The following is a 26,665-nucleotide window of genomic DNA, read 5'->3' on the forward strand; positions in this document are numbered from 1 at the left end:
TACCAGCAACAGCTGAGAGCAGTCAGGCCCCAACAATAACCAGAGCAAAGAAAAAAGGCAAAACAAAGAGAAACCTTGAAACCAAATGCATGCAAAAGGATGTGGGGGATGACTCGGATGAAGATTTTCCTGCTGTAACCTTCACATGGTCTTCAACCAAGTCACCAAGGTCATCTGCACTCGACCCTACAGCTCAGGAGTTCTACCCACAGGATGAGGGTGCTGTTCTGGATCTACAGGAGTCGCTCCAGTCTGCAGAGGAGGAGCAAGAGGACCAGGTCCCTTCCCCAGCATCAGAGGAGAGCTCAGAGGTTGGAGCCGCAGCAGACTCTGGCAGTTCAGGAGATGAGGTTGAAGAGGCAGAGCAGAGAGCTCGGTATCCATGGAGACAGAAGAAGCAACCCAGAATGCTGACGTATGATACTCTTGGTCAGCCAAGTTTTGCAGAAAGAACTGTAGCTGACTGTGAGGTAGCTGTTAAAGGTTACTGGCGGCCTTGGTGAAGGGAAACTAGACTAGTATGTAAGACTGTTATACCTTAATGCCTTTTGTGGATTTTGTACATGTAGACCACAAAGGACTGTTGGCTGAATGTGTGGTTGATGGAGATGTGTCTATGAAATTCTAAAGGGAAAAAAAATGACTCATCGAAAGGTACAAACTCATGGTTGTTGTAATATTAGTATATTATGCTAATTTGAGGGCACATGGACTGATAATATCAGGAGTATACTTAGCTGCAGTGCACGGTAGTCTAAGTTCTAAGTTCAAAGTGTAGACTTTGATAAGCCCTGTCATTTGGTTTGATTACAATTGTCCATGATTTAACTGTTTAAGGTAAAGAAAGGTACAATTAAAATGTCGGGACGACAATTTTAAAGTGGGGGAGAGTGTTAGGGGTCAGTCAGTTTGTATTGTTGCATTTGACCTTTGTTTATTTGTTTATCAGAAACCCCACTACTAAGCCGTTATTTTGTCAGTGTTCGATTTTGTCATTGTTAATTACATACATGCCTGCAGTGTTATATTTTTTTGTTTAAGTGTAGACGTGGTTGCATTATTACACCAGCAGGTGGCGCCTGCGCTCAGGTTAAACAGAAACAATACATAAACTGCAGAAGAAGACTGTTGTGTTTTGGGAGTTGATGCTTGACGGTAACGGAGAGAGCATGAGCACCGTAGCATATACTCAGCAGCTAAATGAAGACAATGCAGGGGGGATACAAGGGAAAAACTGTTCTGTGAAAGTGCTGAAATAAAGTTGCACGAGTAAAGCATCTAGAAGTGTCCTCCTGTGTCCGTGGCTGCAACAAATGAAGGTGGTGAACTGGCGTGAGCCCTTAATTAAGAAGCCCTGTTGATAAGCTTTGCCTTGGTCCAAGATGGTAAACCAGGCATTACCTCCAAGGGTTTCTTTCAGGTCCTGTATCCTGGGCAGGGGATGCCGATCAGGGACAGTTTTTTAATTCAGGAGGCGATAGTTGATGCTCGATTGAAAACTGCCATCTTTTTTTTTTCTGATGCAGACAACTGGCACAGCATACGGATACCTGGAACTTGTTGCAATGCTCTGTTTTTCAGACCTGATATACACTCACTGGCCACTTTACTAGGTACACCTTGCTAGTACCGGGTTGGACCCCCTTTTGCCTTTGGAACTGCCTTAATACTTTCGAGATATAGATTCGACAAGGTACTGGAAACATTCCTCAGAGAGTTTGGCCCATATTGACATGATAGCATCATGCAGTTGCTGCAGATTTGTCAGCTGAACATCCATGATGAGAATCTCCTGTTCCACCACATCCCAAAGGAGCTCTATTGGATTGAGATCTGGGGACTGTGGAGGCCATTTAGTACAGTGAACTCATTGTCATGTTGAAGAAACCAGTCTGAGATGATCTGAGCTTTATGACATGGAGCGTTGTCCTGCTGGAAGTAGGCATCAGAAGATGGGTACACTGTGCTCATAAAGGGATGGACATGGTCAGCAACAATACCCAGGTAGGCTGTGGACTCTAAACTATGGTCATTTGGTACTAAGGGGCCCAAAATGTGCCAAGAAAATATCCCCCGCACCATTACACCATGGTGGTGAATCCTGCTAACAAATCCAATGAAGAAGAAATACAGAAAACAGTAAGCAAAGAGCAACAATGGAAGTCATCGTGCAATTCATCTTTTTTTATGATCGGCATGCGGCCCTTTGTTACAGAGTGCAATCAAACTTTGTTTCAGAGAAAACTGTGTGCCACCAGGAGAAATACAGCCACTGTCCCACGGTAAGTGATGATTCTTGACCAATCAACAGTCTGTAGCTCCACCTTCTGGGGTCTGATTGGTATGTCTGGCTCGCCAACAGAAGGGTACCAAAAAGAAGGATTGTACGGGTCTGTAACTTAGGGATTTGTCCCGAGATTAATCAAAGGAAACGTCACAAAATGCGTGTCGTACTGAGACAGACCAATTAAGAGCCAAGCCAACCTTTGTACTAGGCTGTAAATGCTGTAAAAAAAATTTTTTTTTTCTTATTTTTGCTTTATTTTGGCTTAGTATGTTTCTGGTGTTTCTACAGCCATCCTCAAGATAATTAAACTACGGTTTTTAGCACTCCTGCATAGGCTTCATATTTGTAGACAAGAGCTCAGAATCAGAATCAGAATACCTTTATTGATCCCCAGGGGGGATTTCATTTTAGTTACATCCCTTTCAAGACATATAAGAAAACAAACATGGGGAAAATACAGAAATTAGATGAACCTAGGAGCTGCCAGGTACCCAGCGCTCCTTTGCAATAGATAAGAAATGACAACATTGGGAGCAGAGAGGGGAAAAAAAGGTCAATGCCAGACTATGTCCCAGAGGGGGCATAGTTTGAGATCAAGAAAAAAAAAAAAAGAAGCTCGCTGCTTTTTTAAATGGCGTCAAAAATTATGTTTTATATTTTTTGAACAAACCACAGAGAAGTGTAAAACCTGTCTTTTTCATGTACTTGGTGGACTTTTACTGTTTTAATCAGGTGTTTAAATGTATCTCACTTACCCCGCTCCTGCCTTTTGCCTCATGTTTACCACCAAACATCTCCTGACTAAACCTTTCTTTACCATGCTGAACATTTTTATTTACAGTAACAACTTTTGAAAATCCTCTTGTTATTTAAGTATGTAGGGTTCACTCAGTACGACATCCAGACTGTATTCAAAGAGAGCCTTTGAGGTTGAAATGGCAAATTTTCTTTGAGCAATAAAGAAACAATAAAAACAGAGTTGATAGTCTTCCTTTCCTTCAAATGTTTTACTTGCAAGGGAGAGTCTCATCACAACACAAAACTTTACAGACGGTCAAGAACAGAGCCTCAAATGTAAAGAGGATGCTACCCTTACGTAAAGCATAAATCACAAAATCATTCAAAACAAGCATCACTTTACTGGTTATCTCACATCTGTAAGGTTATTTGTCTTGACTACAAAATATCTACAATTCTGACATGCCCACATTTCTTCAGCTGCACCCATTCATTCAGTTCATAACACACTACCCTTGCTTCATTAACTGGTTAAAAAAATAGGTGCCTTCTAAAGTTACCCTAGGACAGCAAAAGTATTCAGAACAAAGATTAAACATAGAAAACAGAAATTTCCCATCATAAGACACAGATTTCTATGTAGAATACCATTTAAAAAGATTATGAACCACATGGTAATCTCTGTCTCTAGAGATGTGGTCACAGGCGAGGCACACAGGCTGAATGAATTCATTCTTGATTGACAGGAGATGAGGAGTTACAGAGTAAAACTTCCTCCACTCAAAGTAACGCCTGTACGCTGTCTCATTCTTGTCCAAAGCCAGCATGAAGTCTGCGAGGGCCTTTGGATTTGGGAAGTCATTAACATGGATGAAGGCATCTGAGGGATAGAACTGCTCATAGTTTTGTCGTGGTGGACCCATAACTACAGGGATGGTTCCTGACACAAGTGGACCATTTACCTTCTCAACAATGTAGTCTCTGTGCATTGAGTTTTCAAAGGACAAATAAAACTTACAGCTTCTCATAGTTGGATAATAGTCTTCATAACTCAGCCTGCGTCTTGCATGTGCCAAACCAAAAACATCAACTTTGATGTGTTTGGAAAGTTCAGCATAGTATCTGTCTCTTGTGTTCGTCCCAGTTCTTCTTTTTTTGTTACTAACAATCCAACAAACCAATCTGGTCTTATTGTGAGGGACAAAGTCTTCTTTACTTTCCGTTTCCCTGATCGTGACCTCATTCCTCACCGTGATGCCGGCATCTCTTCTGTAGTTCAGTGTTAAGTTGAACAAGTTGTTCAATTTAAAATTTTTAGCTGTGTTTGTTGGAGACTCCACATTGAACCAAATCCACTTCTGAAAAGGTGGACGTGGACCTTTTGGCATGTTGTGTAAATTCCAGCCGATGTTTTTATGGTAGAAGATGACTCCTTGTGCTTTGCTGTAGAGGGCTCTGTCAGCTGTCAGGACACAGCTATCAATGTTGTAGTAGGAGGAGCAAACTTTAAAGTCAAACTTCACACCAAGAGGCCAAAACCAAAGCAGGACTATGGGCTTTTTATTTGGATCCACACTTTCATAATTTCGGCAGACATGAGCTGAAGGCTCGAGGAACAGACAGAATGCAACGACGGAGCAGACGAGGCCAAAAGCAACCAACTTGGCGAGGCACAGTGTTTTACTGGAGATCATCATCTGTGGAGAAGAGGAAAAAAAGACAGATGTGACTTTACCATCTCCCTTACATTGATGGTATACAAATGACAGACCACACCTAACATGTATGAGACAACATCAGTCTTTAAACAGAGATCCCCTGTCAAATCTCTCCTTAAAGAAAGAGATCACATTTGTTCATGAGACTTGACAAAAAAAGACAATTCTTTGACAAAACTTAGCATCAAGATACAGGAATTACATGATTTTCAATATTTTTAACTTATTTTCCACCTGCATCTGACTTTTCACACAGAAAAAAATCCCTTTCAATTCTAAAGCAAAACTGACACTTTTTGGAAAAAAAACTCTCCAAAACTCTTTGAGAATAAAAAAAAGATATGGCAAAATGAGACTTAAAGCTGCATCCTTCAGAATTCTAAATATTGAAATTGTCGTTTTTTAAGAAGGTTGCTCTTAAGAACAAGGTCTGGATGTTGCTCTCCTTGCTATTTGAAGGTAATGACTGAGACACCTCAAATACATACGTGAGCACTGTAGCAAATGGCACAATCCCTCTGAGTGACCTGTTTTGTATGCTGCACTGAGAGCTGAATATAGATATCACGAAATAATAGAAACACTATTAATGTGTTGACACCAGAAATACAATAATTTAGGAATAAAAAAAGAAAAAAAATGCAAAATCTTTTAATATAAAAGGAATACATTTGTGTACTTACTCTCTGATCTCTGAGTGTCACACCTACACACGTCACACCTTATTCATCCACCTGCAAAAGCAAACCAACTCAGACATGTTTCCACTGGGGGGCCTGGCTGGGCCCAGACCCTCCCACTTGTTACCCAGGCCCAGCCAATCAAGTTATTGCAGGACAGGTGAAAAAATAATTCAGTCAGTCTGACTGTCCTTGTTTCAGCCCTGTGGCCGCCATGCACATCCCATATCGAGGGTGTGGACATACAAAGGGGAATCGATAGGCCTACTGTAATGCCAGAGCTATTTCTGAAATTAATTTTGTGGTGAAACAAAGCTTCCTGATTCTTGAGTAGATCACCTCTGAAGATTCACATGAAGAGGAACTATTTCTTTGCTCAGCATTTTATTCAGGTCACATGATAAGTTTACAGCACTGGTCCCTCTCAAAAGAGTTAAAGAGGTGAATGCTGGGACAGTCTAAAAACTAAAGAATGGTTGGCAGCTTAAATACAACAGTCAGCACAGGCTACAAATCAAGAATGTGTAGCAACTTAAACATAGCAGCCACCTGACCCTCACCATAACCTGTCCCCACAGCTTTGAGTTTTGAGTAAACAAAATCATAAATACAGCCTCTGCCCTGCTTATTCTGGAAAGTCAGGTGACAGGTCATGCCTTTTTATGTTACTGCAAGAATAGCTCAAAGAAGCACCCAGAACATGGGGTGTGCCTGGATGCGAGCCAGGGAACAAGCTTGCTGGATGTGCTGTGTAGACTGATGAGCCCTAAAGAAAAACAGGAGTCAAAGTAACATGTTCACTGCTACATGTTTCTATTTTGCCTCTTTCTGACCCCCTAATTGGACACCGTTATAATCTCAAAACGGAAAACTGATATAAACCCCCTAAATATGTAACTAAGGAAAATAACTCCTGTTGCCTGAATAAGAACAACCAACCAGCATTTGGTGGGAGGACATGTAACCCTGGGTTACATAGCCTCATGCAATAAAAGCTTGTTAATAAAAACAGCTATTTAGAAAAAAACATTGTAAATGATAAATAGATATCAAATGTATTAACATGTTAAATTTAAAGGAAAAAGAATAAATAAATATATGTATAAAAATATGCATATATATTTCATGATATGGTGTTAAATATGGTTTTAAAATGGTTAAGAGTTAAAAACTTGTAAATTCATGTTATTTTATTTTACTTATGGTTAAAAATGTTAAGACTCTTATTTTGAAGGGACACGTTGCAGCGTGAGTCATGTGACAAGCCACAGCCAACCGGGTTGTTCCGTTTTACTGCTTCAAAACGAGGGAGAAACACGCAGGTACGAGAGATGCAGACAGTCTTTGCAGAGCTGCTGCGTCAGAACGGAAGAAAGTAGACGAAAAGCGAGTAAAGAGTCCATTAAAAGTTATTTTATTACTCTGGAGGAATCATTTTATTTTTCCAACTGCCCAGGATTTGGCCACATTTTTGTGTTCATTTCTGAAGGGACTTGGTGAGTGTAAACAGTGTATTTCGTTCTATGTAAGAGGATGTTTGTCATGATGCGTTGGTCATTTCATGGAAATAGAAAGGTTAAGTAGCAGATTATTATTATTTTCTTGTTGGAATGGTGAATACAAGGTGGAATTTGTGCTGAGAATGAGCATGAGCCTGTAGTTCAGTGTCCTGTGATGCTAGTTTTCCTCGCTGCCGCGACAGCAAGTGCGTCGCCTCATTAAGTGTTAAATGAGCTAAAAACAGACTTTTAATTGTATTTAAAGCTACCAGATGCATTATTTGATTTTTATGCATATTATTTTGGATGTTATGGTAGGCCATTAAGGTTGGATCTGGAAAAATTCTGAGCGGATACCTTAGTTCGAGTCCACGTGCAAGATACAAGATGGCGAGCCACCCCAGGATCCCCTGAACTGCGCATCACACTGAGACAAAACGCCCTCTGCTGGATTTTGTGCGGTTTCATCAAAAACTGGTAGGATTTATCCATATCTCCCTGTAAAACTGCAGAAGACTCTCAGAGCCACTGGATTAACAATTCAGGACAATCAAAGGATTTCATTTAAGGAAAGGCATTTATTTGTGATCAACAAACTGTTCAGCCTTTTGCTGGATTATTTTGAGTTTGTGTTTTGAATAATTTTTTGTTTTTGTTAACCATACATGTTGATGTAATGGTATCACTGAAGATGTAATTATTTTGTTGTGTAACTAAAATGAGGAATGGTTGAACTTTAAAAAGGGAACTTAACAGAACTTGAACTAAATCTTGAAACGAAAATAAAACTAGACTTTATTCAGGATAAAAACTGAGTTAACTCAAATAAATTAAAGGATTAAACAAGAAATTAAAATACACAATAACCTAGGTTGAGAACATATCTTTTCTAAGCCAAAACACAGGTTTAACTCTAAAAAAGGTATCGATAAGTTGAAAAACTTCAACATAAGGGAAAAATATTTAATTTTTCTCTAACTGACATTGGAAAGTGTATGTCTTTTGCATGTTAAACGTTTTTGTTTGTCATTTACTAAACATTTCAAGCTGGCAATTTAAACTTATTTTCTGGTCCGTGGTTATTTATTGCACGGTTCATCAATCACTGCTCCAGTAGTCGAACCTAACATTGGTCCTAGTGTACTGTAACTACCTCAAAAGTGTTACAGACTGAACAGTCAATCAACATGTTGTACTTGGGAAAGGGATGTCTTACAGATAATGTGTACAGACAAAATGCCTGCCATCCTGAGTCATAAAAACAAGCTGTTTTGCCTTGGTTAAGAGTTGAGTTGTTGGGTTGTTTGAAGTTGGTTTGTTGTTTTCTGTAGAACCAACTTTGTTCAAAATGTCTTGCTTTGAATGGAGTTTTTGGATTCAAGCTGACTGAACTCTTCGGCTGATTGGACTCTGCATTTTCTTCGTCTTCCAAAGTTTAGCATCAAGGCATTGAAAAAAATTAAGTTATTGAGGGTTTAGATATGGAACTCTGGATCCACTCAGACCCAGCTTGCAGGAGGCTTTAGGCCCTGATCCGGCAACAAAAAAAGACGCAACATAATGGTGAGCCAGCCAGGAGGGTCTAAGTGAACCTTTCAGCAGTTTTTTTTTCCTGTTCCGACATAATTATTAAAAGCTTTGCCTCATCTAGGTGGTAATTTCTGTCTGATCCTCTGTGCTCGATGGAAGTTGAGAGCCAGCACAAGTGTTTTAAAATCCTTGGGACATTCTGGTTTCCTGGATCTCCACTTCGCCCTTTTGTGCTCCTTTTTGCCTTCATGTGCCTATCGCATAGATTTTTCTTGTTTCTTTTCACTTATTCTGCGTCTTTGCCGTGTGGCTAAACTTTAACACCACATATTGTTTACCACACTGTCTTCTAACCTTTCAAACCTGGTTAACCTCGTCACGTTGTATCTAGTAAAAAGTTGTCTTGAACAAAAAAAATGTGTTCCAAATCAAACGCATACCTGGTTGAAAGTCACATCTTCACAACACAGCGTGTGAGACAGCAAGACATTGACGAGGCAGTCTAATTAATACATATCCTTCTCATTGCATCTTTAAACAAACCACAGAGAAGTGTAAAACCTGTCATTTTCATTTACTTGGTGAACTTAAAACATATTAATCAGGTGTTTAAATGTACCTCACTTACCCTGCTCCTGCCTTTTGCCTCATGTTTACCACCAAACATCTCCTGACCAAACGTTCCTTTACCATGCTGAACATTTTTATTTACAGTAATAACTTTTGAAAATCCTCTTGTTATTTAAGAATGTAGGGTTCACTCAGTATGACACCCAGACTGTATTCAAAGAGAGCTTTTAAGATTAAAATGGCAGTTTTTCTTTAAGCAATAAAGAAAAATTAAACAAAAAAAAAAAATAAAGAGTTGAATGCCTGTCTTTCCCTCGGATGATTTGCTTGCAAGAAAGAGTCTTACCTCAACAAAAACATTTATAGACGGTCAGGAACAGAGCTTCAAATTTGAAGAGGATGCTACCCTTTTGTAAAGCAAATATCACATCATCAGTCAAAACAAACATCACTTAACTGGTTATTTTACATCTGCAAGGTTTTCTGTCTTATCTACAAAATATCTACAATTCTGGCATGCCCACATTTCTTCAGCTACACCCTTATTAGTTCATATCACACTACCCTTGCTTCATTAACTGGTTTAAAATAGGTGCCCTCTGAAGTCCAGCAGACAGCAGTTTCTTACACTTGAACAACAAAGTTACAGAACAAAGATTAAATGTGGAAAACAGGGATTTACCATCATAAGACACAGTTAGATTTCTATGTAGAATACCATTTATAAAGGTTATGAACCACATGGTAATCTCTGTCTCTAGAGATGTGGTCACAGGCGAGGCAGACGGGCTGAATGAATTCATTCTTGATTGACAGGAGATGAGGAGTTACAGAGTAAAACTTCCTCCACTCAAAGTAACGCCTGTACGCTGTCTCATTCTTGTCCAAAACCAGCATGAAGTCTGCGAGGGCCTTTGGATTTGGGAAGTCATTAACATGAATGAAGGCATCTGAAGGGTAGAGCTGCTCATAGTTTTGTCGTGGTGGACCCATAACTACAGGGATGGTTCCTGACACAAGGGGACCGTTTACCTTCTCAGTGCTGTAGTCTCTGTGAAACGAGTTTTCAAAGGACAAATAAAACTTACAGCTTCTCATAGTTGGATAATAGTCTTCATAACTCAGCCTGCGTCCTGCATGAGCCAAACCAAAAACATCAACTTTAATGTGTTTGGAAAGTTCAGCATAATATCTGTCTCTCACTTGTGTCCTTATTTTTCGACTGGCAATCCAACAAACCAATCTGGTCTTATTGGGAGGGACAAAGTCTTCTTTACTTTCCGTTTCCCTGATCGTGACCTCATTCCTCACCGTGATGCCGGCATCTCTTCTGTAGTTCAGTGTTAAGTTGAACAAATTGTTCAATTTAAAATTTTTAGCTGTGTTTGTTGGAGACTCCACATTGAACCAAATCCACTTCTGAAAAGGTGGACGTGGACCTTTTGGCATGTTGTGTAAATTCCAGCCGATGTTTTTGTGGTAGAAGATGACTCCTTGTGCTTTGCTGTAGAGGGCTCTGTCAGCTGTCAGGACACAGCTATCAATGTTGTAGTAGGAGGAGCAAACTTTGAAGTCAAATGTCACACCAAGAGGCCAGAACCAAAGCAGGACTATGGGCTTTTTATTTGGATCCACACTTTCATAATGTTCCACTTCAGCTGATGTAGATTGGCAGTCATGAGGTGAAGGCTCAAAGAACAGACAGAATGCAACAACAGAGCAGGCGAGGCCAAAAGCAACTAACTTGGGGAGGCACAGTGTTTTACTGGAGGTCATCATCTGTGGAAAAAGGGAGAGAAGATGTTTATTACCACTACCATTAGTAAAAACAGACAAATAGAGATCTTGGGAGGCAGAGAGCCCTAGCCAGCTCAGTGATCAGTGGTTTGGGTCTGCAGGCTTGGCTACAGTACAATACATGCACTCATTCTTCTGGCAGATGTCACTTCATCTTTATGAATAACTGCAAATCCCATACCACCTCAGTTACACATGGTGTCCCCCAAGGTTCAGTACTTGGCCCCCTTCTGTTCATCCTTTACATGTAACCCCTTGGTCACATTATACCCCATAACAGACTACAATTCCACTGCTACGCAGACGATACTCAAATTTACATCTCAATAAAAACCACCACTCCTGCCATTCTGTCTGCTATAACAAACTGCCTCCTTCATATAAAAACCTGGATGAGCAGTAACTTCCTAAAATGTTAACTGCAATAAATCTGAACTCATCTTCCAAAATTCCGCCTACCCTCTCCTCATCATTGATGGACACACAGTTACCCCCTTCCCCTCCATCCAAAACCTTGGCATCACCCTGGATCCCACTCTCCTTCAAATCACACATCAGGAACATGACGTAAACAACACTCTTTTACCTCCACACCATCGCATGCCTTCCCCCTACCCTCTCCTTCTCTGCTGCTGAAACACTCATCCATGCTTTCATTACCTCAAGACTGGACCGTTGCACTAATATTCTTTATGGCCTCCCCTCCATCTACTTTTAGAAATTACAGCATACCCAAAACTCTGCTGCCCGATTACTGACCCGCTCCTGTGAACACATCACAACCATACTTCAGCACTTCCACTGGCTTCACTCCCCCACCCGCCTTCTGAGATCTTTGGACGACAACCTGCTGACCCCCATCACTAGGACCAAGTGTCACACCATTGGCAACTGAGCCTTCCCAACTGCTGCCCCAACCTGCTTAAACTCCCTTTCTCCAAACATCTGAAATTAAGACTCACTCCTCTCGTTCAAAAATCGACTAAAAACCCACCTTTTCAAGACTGCTTTAAAGATTTGACTCCCATCATCATCATCGTTTTACTGTTTTTCTTATCCATCTTATGTATTTGTCTTTGTGTTCTTGGAAAACTTCTTTGAGTACCTTTAAAAGTATGAATCTGACTTATTATTGTATTAGCTGATCGACTATTATGACTTTGGATATCAAATCACAATTTTGATTTTCTTCTTGACTGTAATATTTGACATAATCAACAAACTGTCAACAACATCTGAGACAGACTGGTTTAAATACTGGCATGTGGTAAGCAGACAGGTTACAGGTGTGAGCAGAAGGGTGTGGCCTTGGAGCAGGCAGCCTCAGCAGTGTCCATGGGTGAATCTGTGGCTGCTCATGAATCAAACCTAATAAGCTCTAAAGAAAATGTGACAAGTCTTTTTATTTTTTCCTCAAACTAAGCTGTGATCCTCTATTGTATTGATTTTATGAATGTTGTTCTCGGTATTTTGTGCTGTAAGCTTAATTCCAGCTTCATGACCTGTTTCAGAACTACCCTCAGAGACTATTTCCGCTCTGTCTGTTCACACTCATTAAACTGTAGTGATGTGACGTTTCAGAGAAGTCTAAGCTGCTGCAGCATCTGATCAGTAAGTGATATCCCATACAAAGCATGTCTGTCAGTGAAAAGACTTCTGCGAGGCCTGCTCTCTTGTTTCCTGGCTTCCTCCACTTACATCATTCAAGTGCATCTGAGTCCCACCCAACAGAGATGCACGGTGAGATGCAAGGAAAGGAAGAGAGGAAAGAGGAAACAAGGACATTAGTTTAAAGAGAAATGGGACGCCCTTTCCTGCGTCACATGAAGCAAAGTCTTTTGGTTTTGACGGCATCAGCTGATCACTGCTGTTTGTGTCTGCAATTGTGTAATAACACTGTTATAAATCTAACAAAATACAAAAAGTTCCTGTGGTTTGTCTGTGATTTTTGACCTGCTCAAACCTTACACACTGTTTTGGGAAAAATTTGATCTGGTATTCTCAAAAAGGATCTTAGATCTAGCATGGGTCATCATGGTAAATGGGCTTGTTACACTTGGGTATTTGTTAAGAAACAGGTATCTAACCAGCCATTGAGAAATACACAAAAATCTTGCCCCCATATGCTACCAAACAACTTTGTTTCTATTTTTTCATAAGTGGGTCATACTTCCAATGTATATAAGATGGGGTGGGATTAAACTTTATTTCCATTTAACATAAAAACAGATAATGCAAATTATTGGCTACAAGGAGATGGGTTAATGGGATGCTATTAATATAAATAAATGCTATAAATAGGGGTACATGGACCAGTTCACAACCTACGTCATCATGAAGATGTGCACGCATTTTGGCAATGGAAGCAACATTTATCTCCTTTCATTCTGACAAGTTAGCATTATTTAAACACTAAATTAAAGCAGCATAAAAAATGTCTTTTTTTTTGTCAGTTTTAGAAACCATACCATACCATGGAGTCAAATTCACGCTGTTACCAACCGTCGACTATCCGCAGAACATGTTGGTAAATGATGGCTGAGAGTCACCAGTTATCAGGGTCACACTTTAAACTTAAACACCAGCGGTGTATGAGGCTGTGTTATCAAATGTGTCTTCTTAACCTCAGTTGGCCAGGTTTGACCACAAGAAATTATTAACTTTTAATCACCATTGTTCTAAATCTACTTTTTACTTTGTGTATTTTTACATTAAAAATGGTTTTGGGCTGAGGCTATGACAAAACATAGAGAGTAAATGATAAGTGAACATAAATTATGATTAACAGAAACAGATTTTATGTTCAACATAAATCTACAGTTTATTATCAAGCTATCAACCAGTCTTATTAGTAATCTTAAAATACAAAGCCATTGATATTCTGATCAAGGATGAATTAAGTAGGAAGAGCCTGAAAAGATATCTGAGTGAGCCCCATCACCATAGCCAACCCTACAAAACTGTTATCACCACACCTGCATCACCCAATGACCCATTAAAAGACATAAATAACTATAACTTGGTTTCAGAGCCTGGAAAATTGTCAGTAAATAATAACAATTGTGAGTGTAATATTTCCTCAGGAAGAGCTAACGTTAATTTTTCAGACACATAAAATACATTTTAACATTAGCATCACATCTCTGCTGTCTCTGCTTCACAAAGCATACAAAAATGAATCAGAGAAACCTAAAGCTTTAAAATAACCTTCACTATTCTCAATCTTGAAACTTTCTTCTTTCTCACCTTTCAGTAGAGCACAAAGCCTGGATGTCTCTCTCCTTTAAACCTGAAAGTAATGACTGAGGCACATGAGATATTTCTGTGAGAACTAATGCAAACACAAAAAGCCCCCTGCCCTTAACAAGAGAAACCTGCTTTGAATGTTTCACTGACAGCTTAATGCATCATTTAAAGTGACCACATGACTCTGTAGACCACCCCTTAAACCTCTGATCTGCTGCTTCAAGTTGCGTTGAATTCTTTAAATATAATAAAATTAAATATAAAAATGTTTCGATATTTTGAGATGACCATTATGATAGTAAACTTAAAAAGTAAAAAAAAAAAAAAGTAAAAAAAAAAAAAACATAAATAAAATTATGAAAAAATCTGCAGTACATCAAAAACAAAGCAAAACAAACAAATAAACAGAAATTTTACAAAAAAAAAGCTATCCAAAAATGAAACATCTTTTGGATCAAATTATTAATATTATTTTTAAACTTGTGTATATTTTCTCAGAGCTGAGATTTGTTCTCACCCTTACATACCCACCTGTTCACACAACCAAACCCCTTTAAACAAACATGTCCACAAAGTAAGCAAATGCACATGTTTACCATCGACACGCATCATTGACGAGCTCCAGTCAAGCCAGCACCTGAATGGAAGGAAACAAAAAGAGGGAAAAAGAAGAGAATTGTTTCTAAGACTTGGAGATGACGTTAGCAGCACAGTCACAAAAGAACTGACGGTTCACGGACTGCAGGACTGGTTCTCAAGAAAACACCAGTGACCAGCACAAATCCTTAATGACACTGAGGGAGGATTCTATTGCACGTGTCAACTCAACTTTGTTTAAGTGTACATGTGAGACCACTGAATGACCTTTAAACTTTAGTTAAAGGGGACATATCATGCTTGTTTCTCCTTTTCACTATGCCAGACTAGGATGCCTGTAAAGTATTTCTGCCCTCAGTACAAGTCATTTAGTTCCTTCATTGCCCCACAATAGCGTTCTCAATATCCTCAGTTTAGGCCATTCTGAAGATCTCGTTGAAACGCTCCGATTCGAGAATGACCTCCAGTAACCTCGCAACGTCACAGCCCTTTGTGCTCTGATTGGTCAGTAGTTCTATCAGAGGGGCGGAGGGGGTAGAGCCAGGGGGCGGTTTTCGCAGCATGGCAGTATTTACAAAATCGCCATATTGAATGGGGCAGACCGAGCGAGTTTGCTGTTTGCCAAAACTTCACCGTAAGGTATTGATAATTCATAACTATTGATAGCACTAATAAAATGGCAGAGTGTAGGATACGTCCTTTTGTGTTGGACCCCGAGTCAGACCCGGACGGTTCTGCAGCTCAGGAGGAAGAAAATCCACCTCGACACAGATCATCTCAGGACACTTCAGTGTGGTGAGTCAAACCGGTACTGTAACATGTATAGTTTATACGTGGAAATATAGGCAGACTTCACCAATAAACTATTTCTATAACAGGGCTCCATCCTGCTCCTTCACTTTTCTCTGTCTGTTTTATCCATCATGCTGAAAGTGTAGTCTAAAGATCGCCTCTACCATCAGTTCGTCACTATGTTATTACCGCAGCATTATTGTGGTCCAGGTTCACAGTGCATGTCAGAACAAGCATGCAACTATCACAGTCTCACAAGTATTACGACATCTGCTAAAACTACAGTGTTTTAACTGCTAATTCACCATGTAAAGCTGAGCTGCTCCGCAGAGCAGAGTCCCTGCATCCAGCATCTGAGGGGGGATACTCGGCTCTTGGTGGGTGTATCCCTCGGTGGCGGTTGTGTGACTAACTGACTTCACAGAGGAGGAGCTGCTTTATCAGATTACTCCAATAAAAAGAAAGGATCCTCGTGTCGTCATGAAGGTCGAAATCTTGCAGCCAACTGGCAATAACCTATTTTCAGAGGCATCAAATCTGGTTCTAGGATATCAGAAAAAAATCAATATCTCATTTTTTTTTAATTCAGGGGGTGAAAGGTCTTGTTTTCAAATTTATTCTATTATATGTAAGTATTAAATCAGGGCTCAGCATATGTCCCCTTTAAAGTTACTCTTTCGCGGTACTTGATCTTTTAACTCTTGTCTTGAGTCAAACTTCATGTCAAATCTTTTTCTGCATTTAAGTCAACACTTATCTTGAGTTACTTTTAACTCTTATATGGTGTCTTTAAAACACAAAATTACTCTGAAACAAAAGAAGATTGAGAATGCCATATATGCCTTAATGCTTTTAATAAATGAACATATGAATACATTTCATACAGCTTTTGACTACAAAGATACACAGTTTAGCCATGATACACAATCAGTAGACATTAATCAACTACAGCCTGCTTTCTTCTGTATTCATTAAACCTAGTTGAGGTAGATCTTATGAAAGGTACTGTAGTAGTAGCAGATCAACATATGTAAAGGTGGGATTGAATATAAACCATGTGAAATAATTATGCTAAACAAAGAGGCTGAAGACCTGTGTCTAATCAAAATCTATGTGTGCAAAGTTTGGCATTTATCTGTGTTTATATGTATGTATGGAGGATACACTCCAATCTCTCACCAGGTCTTAGCTCATTTACTTACATTTCAAAGTCAAAGTGGAGTGCGGTCAATCCAGCTGTGGTGAAAAATGGTTTGATTTTGTAAGTCCAGTGCATTTTCAGACAAACAGATTCGACAAAGAAGACTAAAGAACACTCATTAGCATGAGATCAAAGTCAAACTTCATGTTTTGAGGTGTAAATGGTCAATGTAACACTCTGGTTTGCTTTGTGTAATTGTACACAACCAATGCTCCTCTAAGCCAGGATGTTGTCTTCCTGTTGTGCTGTTAGAGCTCGCAAAGGAAATGATTCAAGTCTCTGACTCATTAAATCAGGTTTTCATTTTGACTGAGGATAATCATTCCTGTGCTCGGCAGGATTGCATTTCTGCAATAAAGATAAAGCTGAGACTCATGGTTCAGGGGAGAATAGCACCAACCAGTTCTGCTTATCCACACATGTATCTGCTGTGTTGTCCCAAGGCTGAGAAACGAAGATATATAAGTTGTATAAACTTCTATCCAGCAAGGTAAGTGGATAAAGAGAAGAGTTAGCAGGAGGCGCCTGGAACTATAGTGTCCCCAGAGGCCCATTATAAGCTTCTCAGAGGTGTCATCTACTCTCAGAGAGGCCCTGAATCATTAGGAGATATATGCCTGCTGGCCCTTAATGAGTGTAGCATTCGGCAAACGTCAATCTGTCATCCCTCCCTGGAGACGAGAGGAGTAAGGGAGATCGAAAACCTGTGAGCCACTTGGACATTTCCTTTGTATGCCAGAAGCTTCAGTGTAGCTTCAAGTCAGACACTGACTCTGTCAGTTTAGTGTCTCCTAAACAGACTGGAAACGATTGACATAAGGCAGCACCCTGTTTTCTGACATTACATAGTTACTGCTTTCAGCCCATATTGTGATGATTACTCTTGTTTTTCTTCACTAAATTTAGAATAAAGATGATCTCTTTGAGTTTCTGTAACAGGGAATAAACAGTGAAAGGAACTTAACCTTCAATGTGTTTTTCCCCAATTACTATTTTAAGTTTAACATAAGCTATCACTTAAAAATTTTAACACTTTCTACATCTCTTTTTAAATTCATAACTTTCCATCCCAACACAAAATACTTCCCACAAGATTTCAGCTGTTAGCAGCCTTCAGCACGATGATGCGAACCAGTGCTAGGACCAATGTTCCCCACAAGCTGAGAAGGAGGTGAGGATGGCGTGCTGGTACTGCCGTATGAGCCAAGATGAGACAGCATTGACCTGATCTTCCATCCATCACTATGAAGAATGTAAGGTTTGTCTCCTAAAAGATGGACAAACTAGCCATGCTATAACCCAGCACCTAAGGGAGTATCAAAGGGCAGAGTAGCATCATGCTATTCACTGAGACTTGTCCAACAGAGCTAACACCGGACATGGGCGCCTCATTAGAAGGATTTCACCCACTGTGAGCAGACAGGAAATCTTTTCGTGTCCATTTAGCCACCAACGGAGTGCAGAATAAGCAGACCACTCTGTATGGGAAAAGCATGCACACATGTTCTTCAACAGTCTCAAATACACCGGCATGAGACTCAAGACAGAGGCAAAATTGCAAGACTTTATATGAGTTGTGGGTTTAGAATAAGTGCCCTACAATCAAAAGCCCCTTTTGGCCTTTAAAAATGACTTCCAGTTATCTATAACATACAGTAACATACATACATGTGCACAGGCTCTCTGCATCCATAAAGAAAAGCTATCATGTCAGTTTTTCCTAGTATCCTGAAGCCACAGAGGCGAGGCGACTTGCAGTTGATGAAAAAAGATGTCCTTCCTCCTGAGCTGTCATTTTTAGACAACGTGATTTAAGATGACATGTCAGGCAGCTGCATCATCACTGTGCTTTGGCCTTCATTTTTCTTTATGATTTCTGGCAGTGAAACAGAAAGCTGGTTAATTTTTTTATTATAAGACTTTATTTAACACAATAGAGGAAAGCTGGTGGAGCTCTGAGGAAGGGTGCTGGTACTTAATCCTCTTTGGAAATCTCCTCAGTACCTTGACATACAGTGGCCTAAAAAATTAAAATACCTGACAGATCTTAAAGTATAGTTTTCCTTTTTTTTATTTTTCCTTCAAAGCATGATCACAAAATTTGCAGGTGGTTGCTTTGGGCACAATAAATGTCAGATGAAGTGAGACCTACTGTTTAGCAGCACGTCTGTTAATGTTACTGTCATCCCATATCTTCTGCAACTGAAGCAAAAGGCTTTACTTTGAATGAACCATAGATTTGACCAGTTTATTTTCCAATACACCCAAATTTGCTGAATGGGCTTGAGGTCCGAACTCAAGGTGGACAGTCCACTATTTTTCAGTGATCTTTTCAACATGGAAAATGGCCCATGTTAATAGATAGGTTTACCTTTGTTTTATGGGTTTTAATGGCCAATGCAACGTTAAAAACTAAAAACACTTCAATATGCCAAGTGCTCTTCAAATTTTGGCCACCTTTTAATTCCTTTTGATTTCCTTTAAATTCTTTAACATCTTACTAAAATTATGGAGGCCGGTAGGTGTCAGTGGATTTGCAAAAGCAACATCACAAACACAAACGGAAGTACAGCCACAACTGAGTTTAAGAGATTAGTTATCCTAGCAGACACAGAAAAGCTGTGAAAGTAAATAAATGATTGTTTTCTTTTTTTTTTTTATTACCACTAGTAATACTGATATTGCTCTAATGCTACAGTTATGACATGACTGATTCATAAGGATAAATATAAGATTGCACATTACCAGTAAATATAAAAATATAAGCACTATGAAGGATATTGCAAGGTGACACTACTGTGAAGCTGTATTTATCATAGCTGAAGTTAAAAAGGAAAATTATTTCCTTACTTTTACAACTTTTCTGTGTTTCGTTGGGATAACCAACCCCTTTTTAACTTCTGTTGTGGCCGTACTTCTGTTGTGTCGTGGCGTTTGCATTCATGATTTTGCTTTTGCAGTCCTGCTGTTCCATTTGCAACAGTGTTTTTGCTCTTGCATTTGTGTTGTGGTTTTTGCTAATCATCTGACACCCACCAGCCACCGTACAGAATATGTAAATCTACTCTGGAAGAACCGTGAAATAAGAAGAGATCTGCTGAGGTGGCCATATGTCCATCCCTCCGTCAACTGTCAACCCATGAGGGTCAGATCCCCCGGAAACTATCTTTGGCTGAACAACATGTGTTGAGTAGTCAAGTATTTCTCTCTGCACTGTGTCTGACAACCAATTATCTCTCTGGAGTAGCTACTTATGGAGTGCTTATAGAGGAAAAAGTGTGCGTGAAAGCAGTGGTTGCCATAGCACTGGGTGAGGTAAAGGATGGCCCTACAATGGTAGACCTTGACAGACTAAAATATGTTACTGTGAAAGCCACGACCATTCTGAGTTAGGCTGCTGCGCCTCAGGATAAAACATGTTTTTTATGCTCTAAAAATTCATTAATAATAAAAAAAAACCTTTCCCAAACTTGAAAATACCTCTTTCAAAAATGTGGCCTTGGTTGGCAAGTAAAGCCATTTTAATTACTCATATAACCGCTGTTGAAAAACCTTAAAGAGCATTTTTGCCCTTAAGCAACTGAACTGTTAAATCCACTGGGTGGGAAAAATATCAAGGCAGGATTGGAAAATTTCTTATAGCTGAAGAGTGACCTCAGCTCCATCTCTTGCTGGTTTGCGACTGCAGCTGCAGGTTTAGTTGAAGGGAAAGGCTGTACAACATGAAGCTCACTGTTGAAGGGTTCTGATTGGTCAATGCACAGTTCAGCTACAAGGTCAACTTTAATACTTTATAAACAAGTTTTATGAAATGGATTTGATTAGATCAACTTTAAATGTCATCAATGTTTCCAGGGATGCTATGGCAGTAGTCAAGATGTTGTAGTCAAGTGACATGGTGTTGAAAAGAAATGTTGCTGTCCAAAATAATTTCAAGGTTGGATATGTGAGGTAAGGGAGATGTGTCTGAGTTATGGATTGTGAAGCTGAGATTTTGGGTGGTATCTGTGGGTGACATTTTGGTGAGTCAGTTATTGTGGAGAAGGCGTCTGTGTTGATGGATCTCGTGGAAGCGTAGAGCTAGATGTCATCGACGTAGCAGATGCAGCAGGATGATGTTAATGACAAACATGAGGGGATCAAGCATTGACCCTTGGGGGACACCTTGGGCCAATGGACAAGGTGCAGTTATTCAGCTGAATTAACTGTTGCTGTTTGAGGAGGATCAATTTCACCAGGAGAGAGCAGTTCCAGTCATGTTGAGTTTGTGGGATAGGCTACTGTGTGGTTTATCGTATCTAAAACAAGCTGTGAGGAGGACAGGAGGAGATCTTTGGTGATTTTGAGGAGTGCTGTTTCTGTGCTGTGTTGGGCATGGAAGACAAAAAGAATGAAAGCTTGATTTTAGAGGGGAACATCGCATTCCAGGATTTTAATTCCTGTATGGCAGAAAAACACACATAAAACTGGATCTTCTTCCTCTGCTGTCTGCCATGTCTTCATTAGATTCTTCAGCTCCTAGTACAGTCCAAAGACGTCAAGAAAAGGTGGAGCATTACATTGATGCAAAACTGTGTGCATGCAAACCTTCTTTTCAACAAAATGAAAAAGATAATGTCAAGGAAGTCATGTCATGTTCCTAAAGCTCACCAAAGATTCACACCCACGCTAACTGTGACAAAGAGGAGAGGCCCCAACTCCTTCTTGCTGAGTGATGGGACAACATGTAATGCAGGGCAAGATTTCAACATGACTGGACTTCACATACACCTGTCAGGTGACCTTCTCTAACAAACAACCATGTGTTCAGTTTAAGTCCAAGTGGAACAAGGACTATTTTGTACCAGAGAATTTGCAGCTAGTCTGTAAAATATGAGTCAATTACCCTGGCGTATAGAAATACATACTATCCACATACATTTATTTTCTTTCAATAAGATAAATCAATGTTATGTATTAAAAATTCGGAAAGTATTTGGGTTAAGAGAGCTGCGTGCTGAACTTATCAGTAAACAAAACAATAACTGTGACAGCATCTACACATAACAAGGGGTTTGTAAAAGAGCCAGTGTGAGACCCACACAAAGGCAGATGTGGTAGATGTAAAATTAATAATGTAGTTTAAAATCCCGTTTAAAAGTAATCATTTTGAGTTGAGATCAACATAAGGAAAGAGTTCATATTTTTTGCAGGAAAACAAAACAGTTTAAAACTGTATCTACCATGTTTTGAGTTAAAAATGTCTAATAATTGCTATGTAAATAGACGAAGGGGCTGCACGGTGGCGCAACGGTTAGCGCTGCAGCCTCACAGCAAGTAGGTCACCAGCTTGGCCGGTGAGCCTTTCTGTGTGGAGTTTACATGTTCTCCGGCTTCCTCCCACAGTCCAAAAAACATGCTCATCAGGTTAATTGAACACTCTAACTTGTCTTTAGGTGTGCGTGTGTGCGTCAATGGTTGTCTCTGTGTCAGCCCTGTGATTAACTGGAGACCAGTCCAGGGTGTACCCCGCCTCTCGCCCAATGACAGCTGGGATAGGCTCCAGCCACCCACGACCCTGAACAGAATAAGCAGTTCAGAAATTGAATGATTGACTAAATAGACGAAGTAATCTCTGTGATTGGTTGGTTTTGTCTGAGTTTTGTTGTCGTTGGGCACTCTCTGTTTTGGCCAGTAGGGGGAGCTTGTTGCACACGGCCTCCCATTGCATTAGTGGAAAAAAAGCCAGCAACATGGGTGTATTTTTTCATCCGTCTTTTCCCCCTTAACAGGTAAAAATAAAGTGTTTTGATGTATCTTTAAAGTTGTAAATGGAAGTCTACAATGTCATTGTATTAATGTTAGTTTAATGTGCATTACATTCATTACATTACTGGATGAAAGCCAGCAACAAGCGTGTGTGTTTTCTTTTGTCCGTCTTTCCCCCCTTTATAGGGGTGTAACACAGACACATTCTCACATGCGCACACTCACATACACACCCTGTATCTAAGAAAAGCCTTGAGAAGCCTGAATGTTTGGGGTAGTGTGAGCAGGTGGAGTCTTGTCATGAATCACTGTTCCATGGAAACTGGTTTAAGGGCAGGTCCATTGCAACCATGCTTCAAGTGATCACTTTTTACTTTGAAAAAAAAAAAAAAGAAGAATCAAGTGGGGGTTGGAATGTAGACTGACACGTAAATTGAGAGCCTTTTCTTCTAACAAACCAGAAAAGCGTCTGCATTACTGATGACACTATCTGACTTATTTGTCAATCCCCTCCCTCTAGGGCTGTTTACACCACAACTGTTTTTAGGGTGAACCACAAAAAAATTGTTGCGTTTCGGCCTTGTGTTAACACGGAAATAGTGTTTTAGCCGAACTAGAATGCAAATTTTGAAAACGGCCTCCAGAGTTGAATTCTATTCAAATATTGCATGCAGACACCATGTAAACAGTAAGCCGGCATTTTCAGTGGAAAGGCTGACGTCATGCTCAGCTCCGTACAAGTAAATAGGATGTTCACGGACTACTGCATCGTGCTAAAATCTGCTCAATCTTCTTACTTTTTTTCAACAAAATGTGCATCTTTTGTATCATGTCTGCACTTAGTATCCATCAATACACCCGATGATTGGCTCAATTCAACTTGAGTGGCCCCCTCGCAAAGGTACAGAGCTGGTCCAGTACTCATCTCTATTTACAAATGTGTGTGCTTTTTGTTTGACTAAAATAAAGGCTGGGTTGGGATGAGATGGGGAGGGGGCTGTCAGACCAGTCTGGGACTGAAAAGGCGAGTGAATATGTGGTACTGCAAAGGGATGAAGGATGAAGAGGTGGATGGACAATGGAGAGAGGGTACAGCATCAATAAATGGGTTTTAAGTGTGTGAGCTCTGACAAAGACGACAAATTCTAAAATCAATTTATCCTCTGAGGATCACGGGAAAGAGGTGCTGACTACTCCTGCCCTCTGTCTTCTCTATTGTACATCCTTAGATTCCCTCTCATTTTCCACTTGTGTTTTATCCACTCTCCTGTGGAAAAATGTTTACGACTGCTCCAAAAATAAATGTTTTATGTATCATAATGTATCTCTGAAACGTTAACATCCAATCAGGGGATTCCCAATTCTGGGAATTTGTATGAAAGAAATTTTCGAAAGTTATTACTTTCCTTAAGCTGAATTACAATCCATACCCCAAAATGATTTATAGAAAGAGAAATGGACAAATAATCCATGTCAGCCAGTTGAAAAGCAGTTCAGCAGTGATGTTCAGATTCAACTGGCCTTTTCTTTATCCAGAAATCAACATTAAAAACTGAGTTGGCAACTATTATCCTTTTTCACCGCATGACTTAAAGAAGCAGCCAGCGCTCCCTCCGTCAACTCTGAAGAGGATGCCAGACCTGCTGAGCACACCATGATACAATGGCAAAGCACTTTTTTACTCTGTGTGTGTGTGTGTGTGTGTGTGTGTGTGTGTGTGTGTGTGTGTGTGTGTGTGTGTGTGTGAGTGAGGGGTGTGTTTTTGTCTGTGTTTGCTGGCTCCTGTACAGCAAGAAACTCTACATTTTTCCCATCTGCTGAGCATGTTGCTCCAACCACTGTGAGGAGACTGGAGGGGAAATGCCCTTGAACTTGACTTAGAAACAACACACACACACACACACACACACACACACACACACACACACACACACACACACACACACACACAAGTGCACACAAAAACCTGATTGAAGCACTCCGCCCATGGGCTAGCATCGATCCTAGCTCATGAAAAAAAACAACGTGAGTCAAAGAAAGCCTCTTCCAGTCACTTCTCGCCTGTACAGCATAGGTGAACATGTGGAATTCAAGCTTTTGCCAACAGCTTTCTTACTTTGTTCCCTGACTGTGAGTCAAACTTCAAGACAGAAAGAAAACTTATCAGGTTGTAGCATCATACTCCCCTATTAAAGTATGCCTTTAACATGGATGCTAAATGGTATCCTTAGCTTTTGGAGACACACTAAAATGCATTTTGTTGCACTTTCAAATTGGCCTCATCTTTTCTGAGCTTGCTGCTTGCTGTAAACACATTCAATACACTGGTCACACATGGAAGGTGCTGATAAGTCTATATCTAAAAAAAAAAGAAGATACAGTAATATTAGGTATGTCGAGCGCGGTGCAGCAGGTTAACTCCTTAATAACTACATTACCTAATGTCATGGGAGTATTTCACAATCAGGCTCATTGCTAAACCACAGTAGTCTCATGGGCACAGGCAACCACATGATGAATCGTCTCTCTCATAGATATAATAAATCCTGACACAGCCAAGCTGCTAACAACACTCTGAGGTATGGATGTAGTCATTGTAAAAGAAATCAATATGGTGCCTCTCATCAGTATTTACACACTTGTTAAGGTCATAAGTCAGAGATGAATGTGCTTGTTAGCAGTCAAGTAAAGGCAAAGGTGATACCTAATAATGCTCAAGCCTTTTGTAGAGACTGTAGTATGACTGATAGCCCCGCCCTCCATCTTTTAGTGTAGAAAGTCAATAAATGTAAAAGGATACACATGGAGAAGTAGTGAAAAGGGAAGGTAAAGTTATATTTTCACCAACACGTTTTCAAAATGACCAAAAACTCATATTACACTTCTATCTTATCAGATCCAACTTTCTGAATATATGTTTTCTAAAATGATGATATTTCACTTTTGAATGGTGCCAGAGCCCACTCTGCTGTTGACCCTTGGGTGGTGTTCTTTGGAGGACTGGATGATTAAAGTCTGCAGAAATAGACACATTGGAATTTGACCATTTATTTGTTTAAAAAAAAAAACAGCCTAAGGGAGTGTGGGAAAACCACACGCAGTCACAACTTCTTCGGATAAGCTAACATGGTTGTGTTGGTCACTTTGGCACAAATAGCTCGTCCAAGCTGATCCCACCGGTGCTTAAGGGGGGTTGAGGCCAGGACAGGTGGCAGCTCATTCTCCACTCACAAATTCTGGAGGTAGTCTCTGAGAAACCCTGCTCTATGATGAAGAGTGTTGTCATCCAAGAGGAAAGAGCTTTGGAGATATTGGATGGCCACTGGTTGTGAAATGTCAACTCAATATCTCAGCACTGAGATTGCCTCCAATGACAACAAGCCTTGTTTCTCCAGTGAGTGAGATGCTGCATCACACCATCACTCTCTAAACAATTAATGGTTTTGGGGAACGGCAGCTTGAAGCCTCCCCATCATACCGGATCCTTATCCGGATCAGTCTACTATGACATGCCAGCTGCAGAAACCTACTGACCACAGTAGCAGGGCTCACAGGTACTGCCAATCAGGTCCAAACCTGACTACCAGCGCCTTGGGGTACCAGAGCCTCAAAACAAGTCAATATCAAGAGCAGAATAAGCTGTGCAGGCTTGGCAGAAAAGAGAAGATATGCAATTTTTGTTATGGGTACAACCCACATAATCAGCGCTGCTGCTCATCTCAAAAAATATATGTTCCCGACAGTTGGGCACCATTCGAGGGTGAAATAAGCAGGGTCTCCAACGGTACAAGATTTATTACCAAGAAGCATTTTTGTTGTAACAAGTTGTTACAACAAGTAGCTAGAAATGGTGGTGACCTAAAATGGTGACCTTGTCTTGTATTCTTTTGCAAAGCAATCTGACTATTTATGGTGCAGTTATTTACACATACTGTGGGAATGGCCCTATCTCACAATGATAAAGAATCCTTTAAAAAATAATCCTTGATCCAGACGGTGATATGGATCACCTCCAAAATTCAATCACTTCTTCCTTATCCCATTTTGAACATTTCCTGAAAATTTCATCAAGATCTGTTTGTAACTTTTTGCGTTATGATATTCACAAACAAACAGACAAACTCTCCCAAAAACATAACCTCCTTGCTGGAGGTAAGAATGTTCCTAACACAAATTGCCTACTAACTTTTTGCACGAAGGTTAGGAAGTCTTGTCTTCTGGCTATGACCCTACAGTTCAAAAATTAAAAAGAAATGATTATT

At 40.1% G+C, this 26,665-nt stretch overlaps 2 protein-coding genes across 2 annotated transcripts; both read right to left on the reverse strand.

Moving 5' to 3' along the window:
• Positions 1-3,660: 3,660 nt before the first annotated feature.
• LOC141803325 (4-galactosyl-N-acetylglucosaminide 3-alpha-L-fucosyltransferase 9-like) lies at positions 3,661-4,722 on the reverse strand. The gene has a single exon (XM_074687289.1). It carries the CDS (start codon positions 4,720-4,722, stop codon positions 3,661-3,663), a length of 1,062 nt encoding a protein of 353 aa, XP_074543390.1.
• A 5,005-nt stretch (positions 4,723-9,727) lies between these two features.
• On the reverse strand, positions 9,728-10,801 carry LOC141803326 (4-galactosyl-N-acetylglucosaminide 3-alpha-L-fucosyltransferase 9-like). The gene has a single exon (XM_074687290.1). It carries the CDS (start codon positions 10,799-10,801, stop codon positions 9,728-9,730), a length of 1,074 nt encoding a protein of 357 aa, XP_074543391.1.
• Between the last annotated feature and the right edge of the window lie 15,864 nt (positions 10,802-26,665).

Source organism: Halichoeres trimaculatus, unplaced genomic scaffold (genome assembly GCF_033239565.1).
Source record: "Halichoeres trimaculatus isolate MK-OKI-2021-1 unplaced genomic scaffold, fHalTri1.1 fHalTri1_scaffold_14, whole genome shotgun sequence".
NCBI lineage: Eukaryota > Metazoa > Chordata > Actinopteri > Labriformes > Labridae > Halichoeres > Halichoeres trimaculatus.

Excerpts from the sequence above, each read along its gene's own strand:
- LOC141803325 (XM_074687289.1), bottom strand. The coding sequence starts at position 4,722 with ATGATGATCTCCAGTAAAACACTGTGCCTCGCCAAGTTGGTTGCTTTT.
- LOC141803326 (XM_074687290.1), bottom strand. The coding sequence starts at position 10,801 with ATGATGACCTCCAGTAAAACACTGTGCCTCCCCAAGTTAGTTGCTTTT.